The sequence below is a fragment of the Stylophora pistillata genome, chromosome 14 (assembly GCF_964205215.1).
Source record: "Stylophora pistillata chromosome 14, jaStyPist1.2, whole genome shotgun sequence".
NCBI classification, from domain to species: domain Eukaryota; kingdom Metazoa; phylum Cnidaria; class Anthozoa; order Scleractinia; family Pocilloporidae; genus Stylophora; species Stylophora pistillata.
Window position 1 is genome coordinate 8,692,379 of NC_142532.1, and position 18,508 is coordinate 8,710,886.

The following is an 18,508-nucleotide window of genomic DNA, read 5'->3' on the forward strand; positions in this document are numbered from 1 at the left end:
GTAGCTATTTGCCATAAAGTACTTTAACAAGCGATTTATTTGATCTCTGGTATAATTATGAATGTCAGATAATCCGAAAGATCCGCCTAGTTTGGTTTTTACTCATACCAGGCGTGCACATCAACACAGCTTTTTCCCTTGTTATTGTATTCCGAGCAGTCCTTCCAATCCTATCCATACTATATCTGCATCCCTTGACTGCTTGACACAGAGAACGGATTGGAAAGGTTACGAAATACAAGCTCTGGTGATGTAAAGTTGTTTCCATCAAGACTGTAAAAAGTGCCGTTTGATACCACAATCGGCAGAAACAGCGGGCTTTAATCCTTCCAGGTTCTCAACAAGAGGCAGAATGGCGTTTTTGTTGTCATCTGTGATGAATTTCATGAAGTTATTTTTATACCATGACACATTTGTGCAGCCCCAGTAGGTTCCACCAGATGAAGGATTGCAGTACACTGACCCTGACCTGTGAAGAAGCTTACTTGTCTTCGCTAAGTGATGGGTATTTGCGAGAGCTATTCAGTCTATTCAAAGGCCAGACGTAAATCATCTTTTAACGATCGTTTTATTCTGAACTTAATGGTTAAGGCCGCGTTAAGGTCACTTTCTTTTCAATTAAAAAACGGCCTGACAAACTATAGAGATAATAATAATAATAATTTAATATCTATATTGCGCAAATTAACATATGGATATGATCAAATGCGCATTACAACACTTTTCGGGGGACTTTGGCCAGACTGCATCAGCAGTTTACCAAAAATCGAAGGAAACTTATTTGAAGATGCCCCCTCCCCCCAATTCCCAGTAAACAGGCCAGACCACATCACAGTAATTCTTTAACGGCCCCTGCCTAACCAAATTAACTAAATAATAGTGCAGGAGACGGGACCTAAGGTTTATTCGTCCTTATCCGAGAAGACTAGAATGTCTATCCATTTCTTATTAAAGAAAGGTAGCGCATTCTCCTCAGTTAATTTAAGACCTTGAGTGTTGGTCCGGCCGGGGCTCGAACCATCGACCTCGACCTCCCGCACAACAGTCCAGCGCTCTAACCAATTGAGCTAACCGGGAGACTTTGCATGCTTGGTGTATAATATGTATCGAAATATGGCCTAACAAACTTAGATCAGAGAAAATTCAAGCATCTTTAAAAATATAATATTGTAATATCTAGGTCAGAACATCAAAATTACCTTTATTTTGCTAAACCGCTGGGTGTTTGTAATGCTAATCAGAGGCCTTCTTGGAGTAATTATAAGCTATGAGTCGAGGTAATTAAAGCTTCATTTGAGTTAAAGTCATTTTTCGATGGGAATCTTTAGCGGGAAATAATAGAAATGACCCGCTGTTTAGCAAACTGTCGTATGCTTGATAAGTATGTTGATAAGTATGTTGATTAAGTTGTAGCGAGAGATGAGCAAGTAGTAGCCTTTGGTAAAAATCGAACGCAAATGGCCATTGCAAATCCAAAGTTTGAAATGGCAACCTTGAAATAAGGACGCGTGAAGTGTGACATCAGAAGCAATAAGCTAAAAAATAAATTACGAGGCCTTTGTTTCTTAGCTCCGCCTTGGAGGAAAGTGCGCGTGATCTTCGACCAATGAGAGCCTCCCTGATTAAGCTTCGCCACTAATATCACAGATCTATAATACTTGGCCACTGCAAGAAATGTCACAAGAACAATAAGCATTCTGCCCGACACATCACATCTTTAATCCAGAGGAACGCGAAACTTGTCGATGCTGTTTTGCAGGTGAACATTTTTCGGCGTGATATTCTGGTCTGGCCTCGAATACCTCGAGTCCCTCGTGACAGTCTCAAATTTAAAAGGCGGCTAACATGGGACTTGGTTCTGAAGTAAGGAAAGATGTTATTTACCTCTGTAAGAACATAGGACCATGGCGTTAATTACCCACATCTGCATGCAGCTTTAGCTAATAGAAATCCTCCACAGTTCTAAAAGAATGCTAATCATCTCCGGATCATATCTTGCAAATGGAAACAATGTCCAAAATTTACAAAAAAAATATAATTCGAACAATATTGACGCTAGAATTTTCCACTGGACGCCGTTTTGGATACAATGCAATACGGGTGCCACTATATATCATCACAAAAATGCCGGGATTTTTTATCGTCTGTTTTTTTTTTGCGCAAGAACACATTTTGCCTCTTTTAGGATTGACCGTGGTGTACATATTTGGAGCTTTGAGTCTCCTTCAGCACATCATGAGCGTTTGAATTGGGGGTCTAAGATCTCAATGCGATTGAAAAGAAACCCTCCAAAGAAATAATTTTGTTTTCTTCGGCTTCTACACGCTTGTCGCAAGGCGTTGTGAGGCAGTCATGAAAGCAGACATAAAAAGAAAGGAACTAGTGAGCCTCAGTTACCACTGGTTTTAAGAGGGTAAGTTTCTAAATAAACTGTGGTGCTGCGTAGGTGGGAGTTACGAGGTAATTTTGGTTTTATCGCTTGAGTTGATAATGTAAATTGGCCAGCGTAAAGAGTTTCAAAGCTGACGATTCGAGAGTTAGCCCTCTGTCAGAGCGAATGACGAAAGGGCTAACACTCGAAACGTCAGCTTTGAAACTCTTTACATTACTAGAAATTTAGGACAATATGGCGGAGGCGGTTCTCATGATACAAGCAAAATGGCGCCGAAACAGTATAAGAAAATGTATGGGAAAAGATTCTTTTTTCAAAATAGCTGTCTAAGAATGAGATATTTTTTTTGCTGCGTAGATGGAAATGCAGCCTGCATCGGTTAAAGCTTCCATCGCTACGGAAAAGAAATACTCAAATTCAAGCCTACCTTTTCCCAAGGTATGCCAAATTTACCTCTTTTAGTGCCATGCTTTACGTAAAATCTCTTCAGTCTGGCACAAAGTCTTCAGGTCTTGCTTCCTTGGTGCGTTTGTTCGGTTCGCAAAGGTTTTGGCCGCGGACGAAGTTGTAGCTTTGAATTTACAAATAAGTTCTTGGAAGCACTTAAAATAGCAGTCCTCAGGGAATCCGACCCGATGTTTTAAACGCGTGACCTCTCAGGAACATTCCAGCAATGGAGTATTCCGCCAATTGACATTGGCCAATAACGTCAAGTATACCAATCCGGGATACGAGAAACATCATTGTCAGCCAGAACTTTGGATTCGTTTTTGGCTGAATGGGCCGGAGATCTTTATTAACGTCGATTTAAATACCTAGTCGTCATAGATTTCAAATCACTATGTTATTAATCTCGATTCATTTCATCACAAATTTTGGAACATGATTACTTCCAGATCGCTTACCAAGATTTTGAGTTAAAAAGATCCGCACACGAACGCTACCGCAACGAAACTGGATAGAAAGTAGGTAATTTTGGTTTTATCAACTGAGTTGATCATGTAAATTGGCCACTGCCTCACAAGAAATCGGGGACATGTATTACAGACAATTCAATATGGCGGTGGTGGAAGTGAAGTGAACACGTAACTTTCTGTTTTCGTAAAACCCCGCCAGAGAATGGCATGGTACTTTACTTTCCCAGAAAGCCAAAGGAGACGTCAAAACAAGGAAAATGGCGGCTAGATTGTGCAGTTACATGGACTTGTATCGTTCGTGTTCTTCCTTCCTAAAATTGGAGTATTTAAAAATGGCGTATTGGGATTTTGAGTTCTGTGAAAATACGAAGAGTCTCTTGGCTCAAGGAAAGTTTGTGGGCCAACATATTCGACCGTTTACGAGCAATTTAGTTGAGCAAAATTCTTCAGAATGCATATCGAACTACGCAGTTGCGAATCTTTACAAGGTCGTTCCCACGACAAAAGAATTGTAACACCTAGTCGAAGCAGATTTTAAGAGTTTGTATGGGAAAATGGAGTTAGGAAATGATTCGGAGCAATTGCTTCAATTCCACTGTCACTGCTCACTTCAGTAAGAGGTCTACTGTTCACCAGAGCTTCTGTTTCCGCAAACGCAGTTTCCAAAACTTCATCTGTAACTACTTGACCATGAAGCACCACTTTCAGGGCTTTCTTACAGGACTGAACCAAGCGTTCCCAAATCCCCCTAAAGTGAGGGGAAGCAGGGGGATTAAAGTGCCACTTAATATCCTTCTGAGACAGGTAATCTGAGATCTGAGACTGGTTCCATTCCTCTAGACTTTGCTTGAGCTCTTGACCGGCTCCGACAAAGTTAGTACCATTGTCAAAATAAATGTCTGATGGTGGCCCACGTCTTGCTATAAATCTTTTCAGCGTGTTGATAAATGAGTCAGTCTCCAACGACTTAGCCACCTCAAGGTGGACAGCTCTGGTAACTAAACAGGTAAAGAGACATCCATAGCGTTTTTCTTACTTACGCCAGTACTTGACCATGAAGGGCCCAAAATAATCCAGACCAACCTTAGAAAAGGGTGCAGCCACTTGTATCAGGGCAGTGACACCATCGTTGGGGCTCTGAAGTATCAAGAATCTCGGAAAGTCTGTTGGCAGTGAAAGCAGGATGACGCTTTGACTCTCCACCAATCTGACCTATAACAGCATTGCTGTCACTCCAATAATAGGTGGAAGACACCTCATAGTCATGTTATTTCTAGATCATACATGCTAACCGCACACTCAGAACTGCTGCTTGCAATTCCAGTCTTGGGATACTCTGTGCTTTCACAGGTGCAACACGAGTTTTCGCAGCTACAAAGGCGCACTGTCTCTTTCCACCTGGATACTCAAATCGAAAGTATGCAACAGCGCAGAATGCTTTCTCACTTGCATCACCAAACAAGTGGAGGTGAATTGAGGTGGGAGAAACCATAACCAGGCGATAGAACCTTGGTACTGAGAATTCTGATAGACTCTGCAGTTCCTTCTGCCAAAGAGACCATTCTCGCTGGATTTCTTCTGGAATCTTCTCGTCCCAGCCTTGACGAATTTTCCACAGCGCTTGAAAAAATATCTTTGCCCGAACAATGAATGGGGCTAAAAAGCCAATCGGGTCAAATATTGTTGCTGTGAGACTGATGACTTTCCGTCGTGTATTCGCCAACTCCTTTGGCTTGATCTTGAATAAGAAGGCGTCCTTCTAGACATCCCAAATCACCCCCAGTGCTCTCTCAGTAGGTAAGGTACCTTCTTCTCCAATGGTTCGCACTGACTGTGCTCGCAGTTCTGCAGGGATTGCGGTAAGCAAATCTTTGTCATTTGATATCCACTTAGTCAGTCTGAATCCACCTAGTTTGAATAAGTTTACTAGTCCAGCTTGAAGGTTGTATGCTTCGAAGAGTGAATGGACTGATTTAAATAAATCGTCCATGTAAGTGTTCTTCTCTACTATTTCCGCTTCCAAGGGAAAGGAATCCTTATTGTCCTGAGCTGTTCGTCGCAGCGCATAATTAGAACATGTCGTGGAACACTTAGCACCAAAGATGTTCCTTACATATTGGTTCACGTCCTCTTTGTCCTCCGGTGTTCTTCTCCTGACAAAACGGAAGACAGATTGGTCTTCTTCAGGAACCGCCACTTGGTTGAACATGGCTTCAATGTCAGCAGCCATAGCTATCAGCTCTTGACGAAAATGCATTAGTATACCAATTAATGAGTTCAAAAGATCTGGTCCTGACGAAAGTTGTTTATTTAAAGAAGTTCCTTGATATTTTGCTGCTGCATCGCTAACTCGACGTACTTTCCCAGGTTTGTGAGGATTTAGCACCGGGTGATGCCGTAGATACGATACAGGAGGGGTAGGCTCTGACAATTCCTGTTCAGACAACTTCTTAATGTATCCTTTCTGAAGATCGTCATCTATGGTTTGTCTTTACTTGGCACTTAGCTCTGGGTCACTTTCAAGGCGCTTCTCCAGTAAGTGTAAAGGTCTTTCTGCTACGGCTCTGTTGTCCGGCAAAGTACTATTTAAATCCTTCCAAATTAGTCCAACTTTATATCTGCCGTCAACTTCACAAGTTGTTTTCTCAAGAGACTCCAAAATCAGCTCATCTTCTTTCGATCGCCGTTCATCGCTGTCATACTTGCATCCAAACGACTTTTTCTTCCACCAAGATTTTACCAGTTCATTAAGTTCTTCTTCAGGTGAAGCCACATGGATAAAACATACGGATTCTGAATCGCGAGAATATCTTGGAAGTGTTCCTGTCACAGTCCAGCCAAGCTTAGTTTTGATTCCAAATGGTGAACCTCTAGGTCCTTCTCGCACCTCTCTTAGGATAATGATTTCTGTGACGTGACTTCCAAGGACGACTTTGACCTCTGCTCTGTTCACATCTTAAAGGGGAACGCAGGGGTATTTGTGAAGGAATATTGCATTATTGGCCTGATTTTTCTGTTTCGATTTCTGATAACCTTTTTTGCTAGCCGTTCGTTTTAACCTAGTTATGTTTTCTGAAGTGAGAGCGAAAACGCGATTAGAATTCCGCCATCTTGAAAGGTAACTGCCTGCTCAGAATTGGTCAGCGTGTATTCGTATGACGTCAAATAGTCAAGAAATGTGATCCTGGCGAGATTCGAAGGTGTGGACTTGTTTAGTGTACATGCGAAATATGGATTTATCCGGGTCTGCCCCTATTAACGATAGTTTTAACGACGAAGAAAGTGCTACGAATACCTTTTTCCATTCAGCCTTATCAGTTTGAGCCACGCAGGAACTCAGATAAAAGCGTGAGCGATAACGAGAGCATCTCGGGCGAGGAAAGCGAGGAGGAAAACACAAATCCGCGACTGAAAAATTCTGACTGGTATGTAACATGCGACTGCGATGTTTTCATACGATAATGTGCATGTACTGTTTTCAGTTTATTCGTACAATAAGAGAACGAATAAAAGATACTTAGCTCAGGTGTGTACCTTTTTTTTGGTATTTTGTTTTATTTGGCCCTGCAGTACGACTAAGTAGACCATTCATTTCATGCAGTGTGTGTACGATTCAAAGCTTTCAGTGTCGCTTTCGAGGTCAAGATTGTAATAGTACTGACAAGATCGGTAGGATCCCAAAATCCCCGTTCGGACCAGCATTTATTTTTCCTTGTACAAACTATGTATAAGTAAGTGAATACTTTATACACTGTCCATACCGATAAAAATATGTAATCCAAGAGCCTAAATACAAATTTCATTCCCTGAGACAGCGTCAGTTTTTTTTTTAACCGCGGAGCATTTTCTAAAATCTAGGTGTTCGTGTGAGAACTGTCAGGTTATGGGAAGAGTGGAGGCCTGTATTTGCTGTCAGGAAATAACGGCAGTGAAAAAAAAAATTATTGCGGCAGTAACTAGTGGTGAATGTCAAGAGGAACCAAAATGCATCACGCAGCATCCAGGTTTTCATCCAGTTTGCATAAACAGGTGGGTCCTACAGACTGCCTGGTATCAGTACAAGCAACAGTACAAAGATCCATACGATGGCCCTGAACATAAATTATTTTGACATATTGCCTACAGACAGCTGGCTCGGTGGTGCTGGGGAATACTGGGCAAGGAAATCAGGGTAGTTCTACCATCATGTGCAGTTATGTGTAGACGAAACTTTTATCCTCCACCAGGGCCAGAAGAAGAGTTTGCCTTTGAAGGTTTTCGATATGCTGACGAATGATTTGATGAAAAGTTTTATCTTACTCATAAACTCAAGCAGTGACACGATGTACATAGTTGTACAATAATATATTTTACAATCCATTGAACCCTTCTGCAAAGGCCTGATTACACAATAAGAAAATTAGTAATTTTAGCATTACTCCTTCCAATTCTCTGTTTGTGATATGCTCCATTTGTTAGTTCATTAATTTTTCTTTAAATATAATTGCCAATGATGAACACAAGTGCTTCTCTCAACTATAGAGATTTGTGATGGAATATTGTATTGCATGCAATGACCTAAAATAAATCAGTGAATTGATTATTAAAGAAGAGCTATCTAGTTTCTCCTACTTCTATGAACAACCTCCGGGCTCCTTCTGACAACTGTAAACTAGTATGTCTTTAATATATAGTTTTTAAACAAAAAATTTTAAAAAAATTGAGAATCCCTTTGAGCTAAATCACCAAACAAACACATTCTTTGTGCCTTTTAATTTACCTATTAAATCTTGAACAATGGTTATCAATGATGTCTGCCTTCGGAGGTGTTGGCTCTGCAGCTATATTTCTCGGTAAAAGAACAGGTATTGGTTGAGCAATTCTGTTTCCCGCTTCACATCGTTGAACAACCTGAGCGAGTAAATCTCTCAAATATTCGTAGGATTTCTTTTCAGTTACGGGTTTTACAACCCATCGCTTGTTTGCCTTGGGAAAGCAAAGTTTGTAGAGTGCCAGGCCTTCCTGTGCTCCAGACTTTATTACAGCTTGTCTACGGCCAATGTTGTGATTATTGTCAATAGCAGCAAGCTGGGTCCTAGCAACCATGCCCTGGTATGAGAAATGCTCACGTTTAGGGCAATACTTAAGCATCATGGAGTGATATACCTCTAATCTACCTGTGTGGCAGAAGTCAGTAATCTTAGCAATATCCTTCAACAATTTAGTGTTTAGGACCACTTCCTCTAAAGCTAAGAAAGCTTGACTGTTTGGCTTAAGCCAACTGACTTTCTTGGCTTCAGAGGGAGAAATTTGTTGATGACAGCATTGGTGGAAATGAGTATTTCCTGACCAGATGTGCTTATTACAGATGTGATTTAAGAGTGACTTCCATTTTTCTTGAAGAGCCAAAACATTACCATTGCAGGTTGCAGCAGACCACCATAGGTGGTTTGAGATTGATTGTATCCATGGTGAGAGGCCCTCACATCCCCTTTGATTTGCCTTATGAGTCAGCTTCTTTACCACCCACTTGGAGAGATGCCACACATCATATTGGTGTTTGATGTTTGGGTGATCTTTGGCCATGGAACTGGTGATAGAGACATGGCGATCTGTTGCAATCCTACTGATGGTGATATCTTTTCCTTCAAGCATTTCTATGCACCTTGTAAATCCTTCTTTCTCCATTGCATTAGAAGATGTGACCTCAGTGACTTGAACCACCTGAAATGCCACCACATTACCAGTGTCCTCATCCATAAAAGTGTAAGTGCCATACTTTGCAGAATGGCCTGGACTGTCACAGCGACCATCGCCATTAAGATTAACAACACCCCTGCCAGTGAGAATCTCCATTTGCCTCCTACTTTCAGCTTCCCATGCCTCATGAATAACAGGGAACAAGTACTTTTTCTGTGTGTCATAAAAGACACTTGCACTGAAAAATTGAAGATTAAAGCATGATGCCCACTGGCTGATTGCAGTAAAAGTATTACCTGTAAACAAAATAGCAGCAGACAACAATAGATTTCCCAGGGGTTTCTGTTTGACTACTGGCTGTGAATCCCACTTTACTGTATGGCCACTGTTACAACTCAATTGAACTGATAACATGCTACCACTTGTTTTCCTTTCACAATCGATTATTATATCTCCACAACTGGGGCACCTTTTCAGCAATTTATTTATAGATGATTCAAAGACAACATATTTCTTTTCAGAGTCTGGGGTAATGTAGTCTCTCTTGGATTCTTCTTCAAATAATGTGTCATCCTTGACATCCTCTCTGGTGAAACTATTTACATGTAGTGGCAAATGCCAATTTGGGTCCTCAGAGTCATCATCCTCATAATCACTGTCATCATCACTTTCATCCATCTCATTCTCTTTGGTAACAGTGTTAGGTATCACAACTTCCACCTCAGGCAGAGGGGGCCATGAGGTAACACTGAAACTGTCATCTTCATAAGTAGGAAAGACTACATATGGGGGAGCATCCATAGCATAATTATGATCATTGTTAACTTTCCATCCTTCAGCATTAATGAATGAAGTTTTTGAAAGAGGAAAAATGCCAGTTGTATTTTCATCTATCGGTAGGGAAACTTTTTCGCTTGCATTTGCCTGGGTCAGATGGGGAGACTTAGTCCTAACTCTAGTAGTCATGGCAGCATCTTCAAACTCTGCTTGTATTGCCTTACTTTTGAGGATAAGAGGTTGAAGACAGCACTGAATTCCAACATCGCACTTCGTTGGACTCCAAGAGAAGGATTCTGAATTTTCAGAAACAACAACTTCCTCATTACTTAATACTCCTTCTGTGGAAGCATTCTGATCGTTTGTAGCGGCCAGTAATTCCGCGACATCCTGATACGAAACAATGACAGTATACTTCGTTTGTTATGGAAACTTTATTTCTTTTGGAAAAATACTTATGTAAATTTATATATCTAGCCCCTGATCCAGAGAGGACAAAAAGTAAGCCCGTTTTATAGTCCAAAATGGGGAATTTTTAGCGTCGAGGAGGTACAATTACGTATGAAGATGCATGGAGCAAGATATAATAATTATTATCTACCTCGTTTTGTAATTCGGTGAGGAGAAATGCTCTGTCGTCGGTCAAAGCCCTTCTATATAATTATTTGAATGAGATTATGGTCCTTTCTTATTCACAGAGAGTGAGAAATCGTAACATATTGGGTTGAATAAATCACCTCGTAAATGGCAATAATCAAAACAAAAACTTTAACTAACTTCTTGATGCATTCGTCGATCGCGGCGATTTTCGCTTGACAATCGGGGTCTCTTTTTAGTAGATTGTAAAGCATAGTCAAATATAGAAGGCACAGCATCCTCCTTTAGCCGGCGTTTATACTTTCGCCCAGCGATCTTCGCTTGAAGATTCGACTGAAAACAGCTTGCCGAGAAGTGATCACTACAGACATAGCTGTATTGTAAGAGCGGCATATTCAAGCGACGAATTCTCTCCAGCCATGCTTTCCTCCGCTGTTTATCCGATGGAATCTTATGGAAGCTCATATTTGTTGTCTTAGCAGAGTAATTGGTACATCAAGGAACACAGCAGTTCACCATTTCGTCGAACTTAAAAATAAACTAGCTTTACAATCTCAAAAACGTATCAGTGCGAAGTGTTATTACTTTTAGAAAGTCCCGCGAAATGGGTATTGACGATCTGACGCAACAGGGTACTGCTGACCAATTTAATACGGCTCATAAACATCCAAGATGGCGGAATTCTAATCGCGTTTTTCGTTCTCACTTTAGGAAACATATTTACGTTAAAACGAACGGCTAGCAAAAAGGGTTACCAAAAATCGAGACAGAAGAAACAGGTCAATAATACAAAATTACTTCAAAAATACCCCGGAGTTCCCCTTTAAAGCTCAATGTCAGCGAAATGTTTCCACTGGGACTGAACATTTGCTGTGTTGACTGATGCAGGAGGAACATTTAATTTCTCTGCGGCCAAAGCATTTTCCACCAGATAATGAGCTGAGGCTTCATTAATAGGACCAACGTTAAATGAAACTCGCTTTGTTTTGAAATGAGAAGTGACTTGAATACCAAACAAGTCCAAGGAAGTAGTGGGACCATCCAAATTTAACTGGTCTGGTACATCTCCCCGAATAAGAGAACAAGTACTACCAGGATCAAGGGGTGCGTGAGCATTGAGTTGACCACACGGTCCATACAGAGTTACGGGAACCACTTGAAGTAAGACTCTAGACTTATTAGATGAAGCTTGCATCACATGTGAACCTTCCACCAACGGTTCAGGCTGACTAGGTTGAATAGGTGGTTCTACTGGAGAAGGGATACTTAAGGACTTATTTTCTTCCAAGGTTCTATGAAGCAACTCATTGTGTAGCCTGGTACAGCCATTCACACCACACTGCTTTGTACATCTGCATTTGTTTGCCCAGTGCCTTCCAAAGCAACGAAAACACAGTCCATGTTCCCTTACTTTGGCTAATCTTTCCACAACAGACAACTCCTTAAATTTGGGACAACTGTGTAGTTTGTGACACTTTCCATCGCCCATCACGCACCGAGGTGAGGTGAAATGACAACTTTGGTTGAAACGCGGAAAATTTCCAGACGGGGCTGTTACTGCGCTGTAGATTGCTGAACCTCCAAGGTGATGTTTTAACTTATGCTTGGGTGGGGCCATTGGTGGCTTGCTTGTCCGGATTCCAAAATCATTATGGACCTCTGCTTGCACTTCAATCCACTTCTCAGAGTCTAGAAGAGGTGCATGTTTCAGCTCTTTCTGTCTCCTGTACTCTTACCACTTGACACAAAGAGAATGGGGAAGCTTATCAGCCACCATATTCAAGTTGTTTGCAGCATGGAAATCGTTGGTGTAACCAAGGCGCTTAAATGTTTTAACAGCAGTTGAAATAACATCTGAGAAACGCCGTACTTCGTGCAGACGATCGTCACTCAATTTGACCCATTTCCGTAGGCAATTTAAGTGAGCTTTGACAACAATGTGAGACTTTCCAAATCTTGATTCCAATTTCTCAAGGGCTTCTACGTCCAGCTCTCCACTATAACCATAGCCTTCCATAGCCTCTTTGGCTCCACCAACAACTGCATTCTGTAGATGTTGCATCTTAGCATTACGGGAAATATTTCTATCATCAATAATAGACTGGAACATTGACAACCAATCACTCCAACAAATTGGATCTCCATCAAAGGAATCAAGTTTCAACTTTGGTAATGAATCCATGGATCATCTTAAGATAATTGTGTTTGCTGGTGTTTCAGTATGCAATCCTTCATTAGAGGCTACTTCTTCGTCTGGAAACTTTACTTTTAGCTGCTGATGCTTGAATCCCTGCTTTGGGGTTGAGGTTGACATATGAGCCCCATCGGATGTGATGGGATTTTCAGGTACAGGAACAGGCTTGACCTCTTTCGCAGTTTCTTCACACGGACTAACGGGAACAGTCTTCCTCATCTTCAAAATCTTTAAGTCTCTGTTGTAAGCTATCAGGTCCATGAGCGTCATTTTCTAAAGCTTCAGCTTCGATTTTTAAACGAATTGCTTCTGCCTCTATCTGTCTAGTTTTCTGAGCTTCTTGCGATATTGAACGTTGCTTTTCGAGCTCAAGCTCTGCTTCCATTTTCACTCACTTAACTTCTTTAGCTTTCCAGAATTTCTTTTGAAGCTCTGTTCGACGTTCAAGTTCTTTTAACTTTTGTTTAGCACTTTCTCTTTGCTTTTTGGCGAAGGCTTGGGCAGCTACTGCTCTCGCTTTAATCACTACAGGATCACTCTAACTGGAAACTTTACATCTTCGACTGACTGAGGTTGATTGGGAGGTTTCTTCGCTCTCGCGTTCGTTTAAATGAGATAACGCTTCATCCAATGCGTCGTTGACTCGGCCAAACTCAACATCATACCACTCCTGTATTTTATCATGTTCAATCTCAGGCATAAAGTTAAATACTGTACATTTAGTAGCTCCGCCTCTTGCAAACATTGCTTCAAGTCAGCTACAATTCTTCGAATTTGGAATTTACTTCCAAACTGGTCGATTTCTGATGACAACGCTTTCAAATGGATAGTAATCTTCCGCTTAACTACAGATCTCTTGTTTTTTAGGGTTAATGACTGTTCTGAGGCTATCTGTTGACTAATCTCCAGTTCCTTTAGTTCCAATACTTCTTCGGGATTTTCCATTCCATGTGCTTCCTCGCGATCGCTCAGATCGATCAAATTAAATTTTTTTGCCATTTTACTAGTTCACCAAATGGTGATTCCATCCGGCTCGAAGGACCATTAAAATTGTCGCCTAAAGTGATCACTACACTGAGCAAACATTCTTTGATGTGTGAGAACTGTATTTGATTCCAAACGAAACTTTCCATTAAACAAAAATGGCGACTGCAAACCAAAACCGAAAAACAACAACAACACGAGGTTCCGAGTTACGTCATTATCACATGATGTCAATCATAGGTACGTAAAGCGTACAAATTGAACTAAAACAATGTAGTTAAAGTCGCAACAGACTTAATCAGCAGAAAATAGCTCAGCGAGTGCCTTTGGAAACTTTGTACATTTCTCAGCCGTCCTCTGTAAAATAAACAACTTTGGATTTGCGCGGTCTGTGGACAAAAAGCCCAAAGACCATTTATTCAAGTTTCCATATGGAATCTAAGGCGGCTCACACACATTGTGCTGAAGTTGAAGTGAAGCGTAGCAAGAAACCGTAAACACATCCGGCCATTCACGAAATTCGAACTAAGTAAATAAGTTCATTTTCAATCGCCGTCTTCCGCCGCGTTGCTGACTGCTAAAGGTCCTTGATTAAAGGTCCATTTAAACGGTTTTAATATTTGACCAGCATTTACCCGACAAAAGTTGAACGGATGTTGGGCAAATGTTGAACGCAAAAATGAGAGAAGCGTCGCAAGAAACCGTAAACACATCCGGCCATTCGCGAAATTCTAACTAAATAAATAAGTCCATTTCCAATTGACATCTTCCATCGCTTTGCCGACTGCTAGAGGTCCTTAATCAAAGGCCCGTTTAAAAGGTGTCAACATTTGACCAACATTCGTTCGACAAAAGTTGAACGGATGTTGGGTAAATGTTGAACGCAAAAATAAAACTGTGCGGCGGCCTTTTAGAGGCCCTACAAAGGCCTTACAAAGGCCTTAAAGAGGCCTTACAAAGGAAAAGTTGAATCAATGTTGAATGAAAGTTTAAACCGATTTAAACTTGATTCAATTGCAACACGCTTTCAACAGCTTTCAACATTATTTACGTTTTCAACAATGTTGAATAAACGCACCAAAAATTAGGTTCAACAAATTGTTGAATTCATGCTAAAGCAAATGTTGAAATCTTTTAAACGGCCTCAATACTGACTAGCTGTCTGCAATCTTCTTAAGTATAAATTCAAACTCATTCAGTACAATTCAGAACTCATTCAGTTACTGTGCACTGAAGAAGTTTGTTTTTGATGAGCTGTCACATTACGGATTGATGATTGGACAGTTTTTACTTTTTGAGTATGATAAGCCTACTCAACAAGTTAAAGCTAGCTGATTGGCTAATTTTGTACTAGTTAGTTCATTCCAGATTCTTTGTTAGCATTCCAAAAAGGTTTTAGCCGGTGTTATTAATACCCCTGACTGGTGTGGTATTGCTATTTTCTTCTAATTGATCTTCATCGTTTTCAAAGGGTTCTAGGTCCTTTGATTTTAAAAGTCCTTTGTTGAAGGTTTCTGCTATTTTTTGCACTTTTTTTTCAGTGGCTCCAGACAGACAGGAGAGCATGGATTTGATTGTAAAAGGCATGTTTCATGGAAACAATGAAAGCAAGCCAATCTAACAACTGTAGTTGAATCTGTTCTTGTGCAGGTTGGTGAGTCACAGTAAACATTCAGATCAGGTTGCAAGCCAGTTTCTACATCATTTAAGTTGTAACCTAGTGGAAAACACCTGGTATCAACTCTGGTGTCCAATGTCGGCAGATAGTACTGTAGCTTTCCTCTTGACTGCCCATCGTTTGTAAATATGCGGTCAACCTGAAATGAAAAATCAAGATAAATATGGACTATGCTGGCATATCAAACGAGCAAAATTATTGCCTATGCTTACATTTTTGTTATTGGTGTATGTTAAATACAAAATCTATTGTGTTAGTTTTTGTTTGTAACTTATCTTTGATTAATGCCTCCGTTCTATCACAATTCAACTAAAAAAGCAAATTGCAAATTACTGTGGCCTGAACTAGTTTTTCAGAAGTGAGAATTTATTTGTGTATGTGCATGTCATTTTTTCCAGTAATAAGTTCAAAGTGAAAGCCTTTTTTTTTATGGTGGCCTGGAAAGCAGTTTTACAGCATGCAACTACAGTACTCTCCTGTCTAAGATTGTCAAAGGTTATATATTCTATTTTCATAGGAGAGTTACCTGTTGTGATTTGCCACAGTTTTGTGTGATGTCACGAAACAAATTGAGAATAAATTCTGCTGTTTTTCCTGCAATGAGCCAAAAGTTTGGTTCAGAGTGGTCCTGGTGGTACTGCGGAACAAAGGATTGTATGAAATAATTTAAGAAACCTGATGATGCAAGCGACTTGAAAGTATCTTCAACTCTTCTTGCATCATTGAACTTCTCTGTGTTTCTTCTCAGCACAGAGTGCCAGACTTCAACTTTCTTTTCTGTGAATAGCTTAAGAAGTGTTGACTTCCTTGACCAGTATTCTGGAAGATGTCTGCATTGGTAAGCACAGTCACTCTAAAAGGACGAGGTTGACTTATCATAATATTTCCTTTTCCAGCATATCAAAATGATGACTATTTGTGCCATAATTTTCTCATATAATTTGAGGTCACCACTTCTGAAAATATTGTATTGACAAAAAATGAGAGGCGCAACATGTTCAAGCAAGAGTAAGATGCATATGAATTCATGTTGTTTGCACTTTCCAAACTTCCATAGTACTTTTTTCTTTGATAAGTTGCCAGCCAACTAGAGCAGCAGTCACACCTAAGGAGGTCTGGTATGGTTTGGGTTTTGTTGCCAAAGTTCCTCCAAAGACAGATGAAAACAGTTTATCAAAGAAAAATTTAAAGTTTGTGACAAAATCTTCATAAGCATTAAGGCAAACATGAAAGGGCCGTTGCTCAGGTATAATACTTATGTTGGGATTCCATCCACTTGCAATTAATTTTTTTGGGTAGTGCCACCCTGGCCAGTCAGGTGGGATTGGAACAACAAATTTCTTGGTGTAAGTCTGCAACTCTGGGTATTTGCTCAATAGTTTTTCAAGTGTTGCTTGGTATAGTCTTCCATGATCTTTAGGTTTTGACCAAATTCATCTATTAACATACATGTCTCCAGTGTCTCTAGGACTTGAGTCGTTGGGTCTGAGTACACTCTATGAAATCAAATGAAGCTATGAATCAAATGAATGCTATGGTATTGGTTTAGGATTACATTGTATAACGTCTTGATAGGGAACTATTTTTTAGTTTCTCCAATAGTCATTTCAGGCATAAGTTGAAAGGAAGGTTTACCTCAATCCATGCAGAGCTGCTTGTAGTCTTCCGGGGTCTATCCTTTGCATATAACATGGGAGTTGGTCCGAGAACTGCTTTTTCATATTCTTTAAGGCATTTGTTATTGTTTCAGTGACAGATTTAATGTCTATTCCACCAGTATAGGTCCTTGTCTCTTCATTGAAAAGTACAGCTACTTGCCTGTGAAGTGAAATTTCTGGTCGTGGTACTACCTGAATTGTAGGATGGACATCAGCAAGACAGGATGCTATGTGTAAGACGTTTGTGCGCACTAATTTTGATGGCGTATGAAGCGAGTGAATATTGTAGAAGTCATCCACTATTAAAATCATGAAAAATTTCAGCTGTTAAGAAAGATAACTAATGTTAAAACCGTGAGTTTGACCCCAGGAACATGAATATTTTGAGGGTAACTAAAAATTTAGCTTTAGAAGATTTTTTTTCCAAGCCCTTTCTTCGAGGTCAAATTCCGTGAAATTTCTAGGATATTGTTTATCTTAAAAGTCGTCCTAAGAAGCTGTTGCTTTACAAATAACAGACTCGCCTCATTTGCCCTCTTTAATTGTTTTGATAGGAATGTTGCATGTTGGTTTCTTATGGCTACTTTTATTTGTTGAATAGATCTGGGAGTTGTGCTCTAACCCAAAAGCTGACCAGCTGATAATCCTTGCAAGGACATGCCACAACTAGATGCATGAAGTCCATCGTCCTTTTGAAGAGCAGACGTTTTCTGTGACCTGTCATAAAATTAATGGTCATTCTCATAAGTTTACTCAAGCAAAATGGCTTAGTTTCATGCCAATTTTTGTGTCCACCTTAAGTATACTACCTGAAATAGGCAAGGATGTGAAGTAGAGAAACCACTCTCTGCTCTCGCAACTCTTTTCTTTTTATGATCGCTCGACGGTGTCGTAAACAAACTTGAGTTCCTTCAGGTACGTTCGCTGCTCTTGCCAAACCAGGGGTTAAGGTCTTGAAATTGCCGTAACAACCTCCTCCACTATTCTTTGTCTTAACCGCGAACCAACATTTTGCTTGAACGTGAGAAAAGGTGACCAGAAAAGGTCAACAAAATACCGTAAACATTGCCACCAATTGAGACAGTTCGCAACTTTTGGAAACTTTGCACGAAAGACTGTTTTTCGACGCGAGAACAATTTTTGTACAAATTGTACACACTCTCAATTTTTTAAAATTCTTTTCTTTTCGAAAACGAGAATTAAAACCTTATTTTTTTAACAACTTCCTTAATTTTTAAACTTTTTTATCGGCTGTTCATTTCCCGAAAAATTTATTGAGTTTAAATAAGCGCGCGTGTGAGCCCGCGCTTCTTACCGCGGGTCTCTGGCGCATGCGCAGACGTTTTTCATCCCTGTCGGTTTGACATGGCTATTTTGCTTCGCTCTGGTACACAAGTAATTTACCTTGCTTCTGCTATGAACCCATTATAGTGTCACTTTACAATTAGGGAGGCATGTTATGATTAGATTACCTGCAGTCTGTCTTTCGGGCGAGTAAAAATAAATTCGGCGAAAAAAAGTTAATGTTAGCACACAGAGTTCTACACAGCGCGCTAACACAGCATAACAAGAAGAAGGCATCATTTCCTCTAAAGTTGACTCAGGCTAAGCAATCCGACTGGCCCGGCACGA

General features: G+C 40.3%; 2 protein-coding genes and 2 pseudogenes across 3 annotated transcripts; 1 reads left to right on the top strand and 3 right to left on the bottom strand.

Moving 5' to 3' along the window:
• The first annotated feature begins 6,374 nt into the window (after window positions 1-6,374).
• Window positions 6,375-7,585, top strand: LOC148716387 (uncharacterized; annotated as a pseudogene). Its single transcript, XR_015995184.1, has 3 exons — window positions 6,375-6,386; window positions 6,526-6,734; window positions 7,168-7,585. The product of XR_015995184.1 is annotated as an uncharacterized LOC148716387 (transcript).
• Window positions 7,586-7,885: 300 nt separating this feature from the next.
• LOC148716388 (uncharacterized) lies at window positions 7,886-9,913 on the bottom strand. Its single transcript, XM_088746027.1, has one exon. It carries the CDS (start codon window positions 9,787-9,789, stop codon window positions 8,065-8,067), a length of 1,725 nt encoding a protein of 574 aa, XP_088602153.1. The 5' UTR covers window positions 9,790-9,913; the 3' UTR covers window positions 7,886-8,064.
• Window positions 9,914-12,094: 2,181 nt separating this feature from the next.
• Window positions 12,095-12,544, bottom strand: LOC148716389 (uncharacterized). The gene has a single exon (XM_088744580.1). It carries the CDS (start codon window positions 12,542-12,544, stop codon window positions 12,095-12,097), a length of 450 nt encoding a protein of 149 aa, XP_088600706.1.
• Window positions 12,545-15,057: 2,513 nt separating this feature from the next.
• LOC111346458 (uncharacterized) lies at window positions 15,058-18,457 on the bottom strand (annotated as a pseudogene).
• Between the last annotated feature and the right edge of the window lie 51 nt (window positions 18,458-18,508).